General features: G+C 34.4%; 1 protein-coding gene across 1 annotated transcript; it reads right to left on the reverse strand.

Annotated features, from left to right (window-relative positions):
* Positions 1-11,301: 11,301 nt before the first annotated feature.
* Positions 11,302-12,011, reverse strand: LOC149562947 (hydrophobic protein LTI6B-like). The gene is made up of 2 exons (XM_089823948.1): positions 11,822-12,011; positions 11,302-11,566 (listed from the first exon to the last, which is right to left on the reverse strand). Exons 1-2 carry the CDS (start codon positions 11,906-11,908, stop codon positions 11,483-11,485), a joined length of 171 nt encoding a protein of 56 aa, XP_089680074.1. The 5' UTR covers positions 11,909-12,011; the 3' UTR covers positions 11,302-11,482.
* Positions 12,012-12,435: the final 424 nt, after the last annotated feature.

A 12,435-nucleotide genomic window follows, 5' to 3' on the forward strand; every position in this document is an offset into this window, starting at 1 on the left:
AGAATTGTTAGCCAGGCAAGAAGAAATCCTCTCCAAAGAAGAGATGTTTTGGAGACAAAAATCCTGGGAAAGATGGCTAGTGGAAGCAGATCGCAACACAAAAAAATTTCACAACTCCACATTATATAATAGAGCTAAGAGCAGAATTACAAGTGTTAAAAATCATCAAGGTGTTCTAACCAATAAACCAAGAGAAATATTGGATACCTTTGTTAAACATTTCCAGAACTTATTAAATAACCATGAGGGTTCTAACAAAACAGCACAGAAAAATCTACTGAAAGTCATTACTAAAGTTGTAACTCAAGAAGATAATAAAAGTTTAAACAAACTAATCACCTTAGAAGAAGTCAAGAAGGTGGTATTCGATATGAACCTGGATAAATCCCTAGGCCCAGATGGTTTCCAAGCATTCTTCGTCTAAAAATGCTAGGACATTATAGGTGTTGATCTACGGAAAGCAATTGAAGCATCCAGAAATGGAGGTTCTCTTCTTTCAGAAATCAATCATTCATTTATCACATTGATTCCAAAAAAGTCTAACCCTAAATCCCTAGGTGATTTCAGACTGATTGCCTTATTCAACATAGTATACAAAGTTTTTTCCAAGGTACTAGCAAACAGACTCAAAGAGATCCTTCCTAAAATTATCTTGAAAGAACAAACTAGTTTCATGCCGGGTGGATCTATTCTTGATGGAATCATAAACATCCAAGAAACCATCCATTATGCATGCCCGAACAAAGAAGCCTGTATGTTCATGAAACTGGACATCCAAAAAGTGTATGATATGGTGGACTGGAGGTTCTTGTGTAAGACATTAGAAGCTTTTGGGTTTTCCCATCAGTGTATTAATCTAATTTTTAAATTTATATCTACCCCTAAAATTTCTATTCTAATTAATGGAACGCCAGAAGGCTTTTTCGATATTTCTCGAGGTATCCGACAGGGGGACCCGCTATCCCCCTCCCTTTTTATTATCATGGCAGAAGCCTTTCAGAGAGTATTGATAGATGCATACAACAAACAAAGGATCTTAGGTATTACTATCACCAAAAAATTTCCTAACATAACCCACTAACAATTTGCTAATGACACTATTCTACCTGACAAAAGCTCAATTTCAGAAGTGCACTCTCTTAAAGGCATCATAAATATGTATATGGAAGCTTCAGGAAAGAAGGTTAATGAAAACAAATCTGAAATTTTCTTCATTAACACTAAGCTAGATTTAGAGCAGCAAATATGCACAGTAATGGGTTTCAAGAAAGGAGCCTTTCCTTGCAAATATCTCAGTATTGCCCTAGAAAAAGGAACAAGATCTAGTAAGGTCTGGGAAAATACTTTAGAAAAATTGGATTCCAAGCTCTGCAGTTGGAAGGATAGATGGCTATCTAAGGCTGGGAAATGCACTAAGATCCGAGCAATCTTATCAACTATCCCAACTTTCTCGCTATCATGCCTCCTACTCTCTAAGCAGAATCTCCAAAAATTCAAGTCCAAAATGCAAAATTTTCTTTAGAGAGATCGGGAAGAGGAAAACAAACTGAACCTCATCAAATGGGATAGCATTTGTAAGCCCAAAGATTTAGGTGGTTTAGGGATCAAGAATCTACAATGGCAAAATGAAGCCCTAGGGGAAAAACTCATTTGGCACCTCAATAACGAAAGAAATTGTAAATGGGCTAAGATTCTTTATAACAAATATCTTAATGTAGATGATATGCTCTCTATTTTTAGAGTAATCAATCCACCTAAAGGGTCAAAAGGTTGGAATTTCATGTTAAGATGTTGTAAGCTGATCTGTAGTTTCTTAACCTAGGATGTGGGTATGGGTGATGAGGCCCTTTTTTGGGAAGACTCTTGGGATGTAAACCTCCTCTCTCACTCAACAATACCACTCTGGACCTCAAAAACAAGTTGTATGATCTATGGGGTAACAAAGTCAGGGATAATAAGACTTTGGTAGATATAGATAGATCCCCTAAATGGACATGGAAATCTCTGAATGGTTTGGGATTTGATGCTAAGTTGGTTTAAAATTTTGAGAAGATACTAGAAGGTAGAAAACTTAAGCAATCTGATAAGAAAGACACCCTAATTTGGGTAGCCTCCAATGATGGGAAATATAATGTTAAAAATAGATATAGGACCATCGTAGAATCTCTCACAAACTAGAAATGGTGGACATCCCTTTAAAGTTGTGTTGGGATTCCTCTTGTCTCCCTAAAGCCAGATTCTTCCTATGGTTAGCAATTCAAAATAGGATTCTAACCATGGACAGATTACACATACTTGGTATTTAGGGTCCTTCGAGGTGTGTTCTATGAAAACTTAGTACCGAAGACACAAACCATCTTCTATTCAATTGCCCTTATTCCCAAAGTTGTTGGGAGTGGCTCAAGCAGATGTTGGGTTGGTTTACCCCCTTCCCAAAATCTTTTTATGACTTGCTCAAAGGCTAGCCCACGACTCTAGTAAAGGGTGTTTACAACAAGCTATGGAACGTCTCTCCTTTGATCTTAGTTTGGGAAATCTGGAAGGAAAGGAACCGTCCCAATTTTCAAAATATGGAATTCAACCCTAAAGATCTTATTGCCAAAATAGAAGCTAGTATTGTGGAAACCACCAACTCTCATTTAAGAAATATGCGGCTGGAGGAAGGTTCCTTCTTGAGTTGGGATGGGCTAATGAAAAAACTATGGCCTAACTTGATCAATCCCCCCTATTCTATTCAAAAAGTAATATAGAGGCAAGGAAAAACTGCAGATGAAAATTGCCACCCATTGGAAGGGTTAAGTTGAATTTTGACGAAGTTTCTCGTGGTAACCTGGGTATAGCTAGCATCGAATGTATCATAAATAATGATGTTGGGTGTTGGATAGCTAAAAAAGCCATGTGTATCAATCCTACCTCCAACAACCTAGTAGAACTTGAAGCTCTTCATCAAGGAATTCTTCTATGTATCAAGCTTAAATTTACCAAAGTCATCATTGAAGGAGACTCCTAAATAATCCTAAATGTTATAAAACAATGGTCCACCCCCAACTGGGTTCTCAATTTCCAACTAGAGGAGGTCCTAGCTTTAATAGACAAGCTAGAAGATTATAGGATTTATCATATCTATAGGGAAGGCAATCAACATGTGGACCAGCTAGCAAACTTGGGAGCCGATGGAGTCACTTCATTGATATTCAACGATGGCTTCTCTATATCCTGCTAATTTTGTGGTCCCTCTCTGTTTTCATTTTTATTTTCTTTTATTTTCTCTTTACTTTATGAATTATATGATTAATTTTTAGATGGTTAGATCCATGTCTATGACATGTTCCCACTCTTTTTACATTCGGCTAGTAGCCTACGTTACTTTTTATCCCATGTTTAATCTTTATTCACATTTGGCTACCCACGATTAGCATATGCATTTAAAGTATATATAACATATGAGTGTTGTCTTGTACTCGACTCCATCATTTAATCATCAACCATAGTTTATTGGCATTTCTGAGCATTGAGTAATCATGCCCTTTCTTAAGGATCTTTGCGTGTCATGGTACTATGTTATTAAATGCTAACAAATGATCTCAACCTCGTGACATCATGCCAGTGGTATCCATGATTCTAACTAGATGCTTCCAACTGCTATTTCTGGGTGTCTTCTCCAGTTTCCTTCATTTCCATTCTTGTCAACAACCATGGATTCAAACATTTATTTGTTCCATGCAACTAAGAATTGAACTATGGTGTTCTGTGGGGCAATGAAACCAAAGAGGTGGAATAGACTTTTGTATCCTGTGGATGATATGTCTCGAATTGCAATTAGTCAAGTGTTGGGGGAAGGAGTTTTCGATTATTAATACACATGGCAAACCAACAGTGATATCATTGGGTCTTTCATAGGCTTCCTGGAAAGAGCCAAAGTGGAGGCTGGTGATATCATTAGGCTGTGTCGTGATCTTTTTGTCCCAACCTGGAGAAAGGGCTTGGAACAAGCGGTGTATAGAATTGACAGCAAGTTTAATCCCCTTACCAGAGAAATACATGAATTTTCTCCCGGGTCATCTAGATTTAGCAACCGTCCATCGCCGCCCTTCATTGGTTATACAAGAGGGCTTTGTGTTCCATCGTGAGTGGCCTAAAACGGAGGCCAGTTTGTACTTTCTTTTAGGTGGTGTGGAATCATTGCAGATGAGAGCAAGGATTAGCTTCTCAACTACCTTCACATCTTCAATGCGTATATTCAGCCAAGGGTGACATTTGACAACCTCGATGACCTAAACTTCTATACCCCTAATGCAAAAAAAAAATAGCAGAGTGAAGTTTGATTTCGAGTTTCCTCCCAATTACTACGTGGAGCTACCCAACGATATCCCTGAAGTGATTATGGTCTACTGGAAGAAAGGACAAGGCCCGACATGACTAAGTGGAGCTTGCTCTGTTTAGGGTTAGTTTTATAGGGTTGTATAGTTAAGCCACCTAAATGGTGATTTTGTCAGTATTCTAAAGTCTCTACGACACGACCAGATATTATGTATAAATCCTAAGTATGAGTTTTTGTTTCACTCATTTTAAAACTCAAGACTCTACCATATGTATCTCTATGTTTAATATTATATAGTATTTAGTACTTTGGATTATGCCCTGTTTCTATTGCATGTAGTCTTGTTCTTCAGGTTAATATCTATCAACTCCTTTATGTTTGGTTGTAAATTTAGTTGGATGGTTACTTTAGTAGGGGTTTGGAAATGGTTTGGTAATCTTCATATTTCTTTATGTTTTAGTTCATTTTAAATTCATAGTCAATTTAGTGATGGCTTCTCTCATCATGTAGATTCACTCTCGATCTGAGGAGGTCTTGTTTTGCCAAGACTGCTTCCTTCTCCACTTTCAATCATTATATAATGTGGAGTAGATATGTTTGAGCATTTCATTGTCAAGCCCTTGGCATCAAGATCTACTATGGGATTATTGTATTCTCAATTTTGATTGATGCAGTTTCTCAAGCATTTCCCTACCTCGCTATTAGATTGCTTTGCTACATGTAGTTTAGTATGGTCTTTAAATCATGTCTTGAATTAGCTATTCGTTTATTCTTTGTAGATAGAATATTGGTTTCCCTTCTCATGTAGAAGTAATAAAGATTAAATTTCTTATAATACAATATAAATTAGTGTTCTAGAATTTAAATATGAAGTAGAGCAGTTACTATATTCTGGTATCTATAATTTTGATCATAGTCTTAAATTATCTTTATTAAATTTAGGGCATGAAACGATTAATCTTCGCAAAATCATTTTTTCCTTCTTTCAGAATGCAATGTGAGTGATTTATTCGATTAAGTTCTCCTACGTACCTCGAGGGTCATGAGGGTTACAAGCTATGATGGCCTCGCCGTTATCTCATTTACTAATTATGGCTTAGATATGCCCTTGTCTTAACAGCTTCTAATATGGACTCTAGATACACTATTCATGGCATAGTTGAATTGATAATTTATATGACCTCTCTCTTATGGTCATGATTATTCAACAGTTAAATTTATTTAGAATTGATTTAGGGGTTCTCCTTTAAAGTTTTTATAGCAGAGTGATGATTTTCGAATGGTATTACTGAGGAAATTACTCTATCTATTCTAATTACTTGATGTCAATTTCCTTGTTTCTGGACCTTCAGCAAGCTAGTTTAAATCACGTCATAAATATCTTATACATGTTCATTTTAATAGTAGATAGATTTTAATGTAGGTATTTTAATTTATTCTTAGTTGGCATTTTCCTTTGTTCTTCTAAGGATTATTCTAGATTTTCTGTCATTTTAGTTTAATTCATTTGGACTTCATTATTATTATTTCTTTTAATTCTCAAAAATGGTATTATAATCATTCCAAACTCCATGGTGGGATGATCTATACTCTTGTTTTCTTTATGTCTTCTAACTTCTTTGAGTGATTAGCTTGTTGGATGGTAATCTTCAGCAAGGAAGAATTGTTAGCTAGTCAATGGTTTCTTCGAACTTTGACCAAGTAGCATTGGGTTGAGGCTTTGAAATTTATTGAAACGATGTAATAATCAGGGGTATGCCCCTATTTTGAATGTAATAATACTAACTTAATGAGTTCACTAGGGTATGCCCCTTTTAAAAATGTAATAATATAGGACATCTATCCCGGGCAAGACTGGAGGTTTTCTTCTTCGTTCTTTCCTACTAGTGCCTATTTGAACAGAGAAAAGCTTATGTAATTTATTCCTTTATTAATAAAATTCATCAAGGCCTTGGTCGTTTACCAATCAAAAATAAATAAATTCTATCATAAAAAAATTAGTTAATTTAAGACTAATAAGATAAAGAACATATCAATTTATTATAACTTTCTATTTAAAACATATGACTATAACTAACAAAAATTATATTACTTATTGCAATTAGTTGTACCAAGAGTTCTAACTCGAAATCAAACCCTAAGCGACATCCAAGAGTTAAGAGTTTGAAAGTTTCTATTTTCAGAGCAAATAATTCACCTGTGCTCCTCGTCCCCTCAGTTGCTTGTTGCTATTTCGAACATCTCCTTACTTCAAATCTATTTGGAAGACTTGCCAAAATATAAATGCCATCTTTCAACTTGGACAAAAGCTTATTTACAACATGCTTTTAGCCTCACTACTTCCATTTTCTGGAATGGATATATATTGTATCACAATGAACCTTTGGCCTATATTTCCAAGATAGTCATACATCCCATATTAAAAAAAACATCAATATAGTTGGAGATCTATGAGATTTTAGCATGCTGAAATGGTTCTCAAGGCATCTTGTTACATGACAATTTCATTTGACCAGCAAGTACAAATCATTTATACTATTTCTGGAATCATTGGAGTCACTAGAATTATCTTTGTGTACACTTGTTCATTGCAACTTTTTCAAAGATTGGTCTTAGTTATCTTCTTATCCTCTCATGTTTCTTCCCTTGCAAAAAAAAAAATTATTTACCTACTCCCTATTTTTCCCATTAAATCTAACCTAAACATCAATTATAATTACAAACTAAGTTTAAAAAATTGGGCCAAATTTTCTTCTCAAATTTAGAAAACAAAAATGAATGTTGAAGCCCAATTAATACCTAACATCATGGGATAAAGGGATATCACAATTCCTAATTTATACAACAGTGAACAATCTGAGTCAACTATAGATATATATACATGAGTTCTCATTTAAGGTGCATTGTCATATTCCCAATTTGAGATATTAAAAATACAATTAAAATCAATTTTAATTATAGATTGAAACTTATTTATCAAATGTACAACACTTACCAAGTAGTAAGGATACCAATATCAATGATAAATGAGTGTTCAACATTAATTCATCAGTAAGCATGCAAAAACACTAACAATTAAGAAAGGCTCAATGAATGGTCACAACCATAACAAAGAGTTTCAAGTAGTGATATCAACCATACTAGATTTACTAAAGAATGAATATCGCTATCTTTTATGTGCCAAAGATGATTTGGACATCCAACCTGAAGCCATTATAAAGACACGAATATGGAGGAAGAGTACAGCCTCAGCACATGTCATGAATATAATTAAATAAGTATCAATAATAACTAAGACCAAGGGTTGAAGCTCATAATTAGAAGATAGTCAAGAAATACATGTGGAATGATGAGGATGTGCACCATCAAGTAGAACATTGAGACATGGATGTTATAACTTATAATAGTATAAGCCATTAATCTTTAGCAACGACACCTATACAAGCATCGTTGAAGGTATAGTAAGACAATCCATTTCTTAGGGATATGTGAAGGCATCAATAAGATTGGAGAAGTCCAAGGATGGGTATATCACATAAATGAACGAGTATTTACTATTAACACTATATTGGCTATCGTCAATACCATTTGTAGTTTTATCCACATATTTTTGAATTTCACAACATATGCCAACTGTGCATAAGATGACACTGAAGGCTTCAATTTTAAATATGTATTTAAGTGCACAAGAACCAATAATTCATTTGCTAGAAGTTTGGACTATTGCCACCACATGCACACTTCATATTAGTCTATCTCGAATCAATTAAATAATGAGCAGATTTTAGCAAAGAGACACTTCTACCCCATAATAATAACATGTGTAAGAGAGCAGGCATTCCCAACAAAAACCTATCAATATTACAATTGAATTTGATGCTTTATTTTGATTGATGTAGGTGGATTCAATCAAAGGAAAGAATAATTATGATTTAAATGGAGATATTTGTGGGACATTTCTGAGGGACAAGATCAATTGAGTCCACATTTTTGGCTTACAATTCCTATAATTTAGGCAGGAAAAAACTCTATCTCAATCACAATCGCTACTCCTTTGCTCTCTAGGTCGTTTCAACCCTACGTTTACCAGGTAAGGGTTTAAACTTTTGGGATCCTTTATTGTGTTTGATGTTGGAAATATTATTTCCACATTGGATTCTTACCTCTTTTTGACATTGACGTATTTGTCGATTGGGTCATCCTAAAAATTGGATCTAGAAAAATGTTGAGGTCGGCATTATATTCTATGAACTAACTAGGTCCTTTGACATAGGACTATTTACAATTCATTTTGTTGTGTGTATGTATGTCTCAAGATGTATAGGGAAACTATAACAAAGCCCTAATTTGGAGTCTTGTAAGTGAGGGCATCTTTTTATCTGCTACTTTTATTAATTAAATGATTTCTAACAACATTTTTAAAGGCCAAATGTGCCAACACGTTGTTTTTACTGAAATAAACATTTCTAAACATTTTATATAAAGATTGTTACAAATTGAGAATCAATACGGATAGAAAGATGTGGGAAGGGGAAAGAAAGAAGTTATAGATCTTGAGAATGGCAGAAGTGTGAACAAAAAATACTTTACAAATAGAGAACATCTTATGGATGAATTAAAAAAAAAACAAATGCAACTATCGAAAGTTCACAATTTACAAACGCAAGTTCTCAACGAAGTTTACAAATTACAGACCCCAACTTTTTGACATCTATAGGAAAAAAATCATATAAAATGCAATCAAGCATGGAAAAGAGAATATATCAACTCAAACAAGGTAATGCTACAAATTTTCAATAAGAATCATAGGCTACTCTCTACAAATATCACCAACAAAGCAAAAAAGCAAAAACTAGGTACAAAAGTTATAGAACATTGTAAAAATAAATAAGCTTTGAAGAAACAAGCTTTCGAAAAGTCCAAAACCTAAAAAGAAAGAAAGTAAAACATATTATTAGTTTTCAAAAACCTTACCATGCAATAATAATGCACATGACTTAGAATGACTTTCAATTTCAAAGCTCACAATGAATTCTATAAATCAACCGATGAGATAAAGTCGATAATGTTAGGTGTCAGCAAGAAACATTCCCCTTTGTATTTATTATTGGATGACCAAATGCGATAAATTTAGATTTTTCATGAAGATTGGATTACACAATTGAAGTGGATGAAAAGACAAATTAAACTAACAAAGCACAAGAGTCAAAGTGCTGAGAAAAATTTACGCAAATTATTGTACTGCCAACAATATGCACAACTTCAAAGAAGGAACAATGGAAAAAATCTAGAGTTTGTTTATAACTAAAAACCAATTTCAAACAAATTTACAAACATGGTAACCATACCACTTTAATGAATACCATTGTTCATCTTTACTCGAACAACCAAAGTATTCATTGCAAGTCACACAGGTACATTAAGACCTCATTTTTTCCCCATAAAAGTGCTATCATATGACTCGTAGATATGACATCCTATTAATGCACATAGTAAAGATAAAGGTCAAGGATAGACTTTGTCAAAATGAAAAGACAACTCATTTTACTAAAATCAAAGATGGCACTACTGCGGTACAAGTGTAACTGCATACTCTTAAATATCATTTAAAATTGTAAGTATTAAGGACATCTCTTAAATAATAAAAAAGAACCAATGTGGAGGAGTGGAAACCCATTTGCCAACGGGAATACAAGCGGAATAGGCATATGTAAATTCTTAAAATTTTGGATGCATCAAATCGGAATTGGAATACGAAATAAAATAAAAATATGTATTCCAATTTTGACCCAAAAATGAGGTTTTGCAATTCCACCCAAATAGGTAGAATTGGAATACGTATTCCTATTCCAGTTTTATTTATTTTAAAAAACATAAATTCTGGCTGAAACAAACAAAGAATAGATAAATTCTGGCTGAAACAAACAAAGAATAGAAATATGTACCCCCATTTTCTATTCCAGACCCTTACTATTCACGACATCATCCAATCAAAAAATCAGAATATTGTAAATAAAATTATGAAAAATAAATGAAATAACAAAACGTTACAGTATAAAAAAATTTAAATATTCCTTTGTCATTGGTGCCATTCGGCAGAAACTAATATACAGCCGTTTGGCTTCTTCAACTTTTTCCCGTTGAACCCCATCCACGAGACCCTCCCTCCCTCACTAGTCTTCTCCAAGTTGGGCAATGACATCTTCAGGCACGTATTTTTCTTCCCACCAACGACACGCATATTCAACGACCCCTATGACCGAAATAAACGGAGCTTATAAACGCACGTGTTCATTTATCAAACCATCATTAGCATATGCCTTATTTCTTTTTCCTCTCAACCTTCATTGGCCCCTTCTGCACTCCCAAGTTTCCACTTGAGTCAATGTAAAACTATTTGTTAGGGCGGCTTGTAAATTTTAGTACTTGATAGTTTGAAACTACGTAACATGTCGTTGTCTGTATCTATATTTATTCCAAATTTTGTATGTAGCAAAACCAGGTCTGGAATTTGACGGTCACCCTGTCTGTCATTTTGTTTGTCTTTCCTTTTGAGGTAAGTATTAATTGCAAAAAAATAATATAATTACCTATAAATTTTTAATATTTAAAAAAATCTCATATCTCAAAGTTTCATACATATATGCCAATAAAAAGCTTATAATATACCTATAAATTAATAATATTAAAAAAAATTCTACCATCCCACAAATTTTGGAAAAACGGGCAATACGACCATCAAATTAATTCCATACCTGGGCGAAACTCTTGCAATTAAATTAATTTGCCACTCATTAAAAGTTAAATAAAAAGTTTAATACTGAACTTAAATCTACTTTATCGTTTATACAATCTGAGTTAAATCGGTTAAATCGGTTACTTTTTGTTTTTCAACTTTAGAAAGAAAGAGTTTTTTTATTGGATCAAGCAAATCAAATTGCAGTAATCGAAACCCAATTGCACTCAAATTTAAGACTCTGTTTTTCCAAAAAACCATAAAATCATGTACAAATAAATCTATGACGAATATTACATCGAAGTGTTTGGCTGCAACGGCCTCATTATTATTCTGCAACATTCGGCTGCTCAAACCATAAGCAACCAGCAAACCCTAAAATAAAATAAAATTATACTCAAACGAAAAGCTTGACAGCGAGGGTTTCACTTAGTGATGGCGTAGATTGCATAAATAATCCCTGGCAAGTAGCCAAGAAGTGTGAGCAGCAAGCATATCCAGAACTCCACCTGCAAAATCAATCAGTCAACGCAACAAAAAATAGTAAGTTTTTCAGGTCAGATGTTTAAAAACAGGAGGAGGAGAGAAAGAAAAAACTATTTTCAGTCAGATCTAAAAGCCAGAAAGAGAGAGAGAGAGAGAGAAAGAGAGAACGTAAGAGAAAGTAATTGTTCCATGGCAGTCAAATTTCAAGAAATTTGTGGTCAGATCTTTAGTAACAGAAACGAAAGGGAGAAAAGAGCTTAAGAGGTTGCGATCCTTACATGGCAGCCGAACTTCAAGAAGACTCCGAGGGGAGGCAAAAGAATGGCCAAAATGATGTCAATGCAATTCGCAGTACCTTCCCTCATGATTTATCTGAGCAGAATTCCTTGGCTTGAAACAGAGATCAAATAACAAAGAACACAGACAAAACAGAGCACAAAATGCTGTTTTCCGAATACTGAGAGCCTGTCGAAATAACGAGCAAAACTTCGGTTATATAACCATCACAGGCACCACCGACACGTGCCATTGAATGCAAGCCACGTTAAAAAACGATAATAACGATTTCATATATCGTTTCCTCCACTGTTGGAGACGTGTTTAATAAGAAAAAACGAAATAAAAATAGTTTTGCTCAACTGTAAAGCTTCCGTTTAGTATTTAAACAGTTGGCGATTTTACCGTTGTGACAAAACAAGCGAATAATGCTATGACACCTCGTAATATGTCATAAAAAATAATTAACGGTAAAAGGTGTAATGGAAGGACAGGTGGCGGTAGACAACGTGCAGTGTTTTGCGAGGAGAAGCTCCTCCATGAGCTCACTGCCGCGTTGCATGTGAAGCGTGTTATTTCAGCGTTTACAAGGGTCTTCCATTTCTATTTTTTAATT

Source organism: Cupressus sempervirens, chromosome 4 (genome assembly GCF_028749045.1).
Source record: "Cupressus sempervirens isolate cs-2001-9-10 chromosome 4, ASM2874904v1, whole genome shotgun sequence".
Classification (NCBI taxonomy): Eukaryota; Viridiplantae; Streptophyta; class Pinopsida; order Cupressales; family Cupressaceae; genus Cupressus; species Cupressus sempervirens.

Excerpts from the sequence above, each read along its gene's own strand:
- LOC149562947 (XM_089823948.1), bottom strand. The coding sequence starts at position 11,908 with ATGAGGGAAGGTACTGCGAATTGCATTGACATCATTTTGGCCATTCTT. Across the intron at positions 11,567-11,821 it reads TCTTGAAGTTCGGCTGCCAT|GTGGAGTTCTGGATATGCTT; the intron begins GTAAGGATCGCA and ends TTGATTTTGCAG.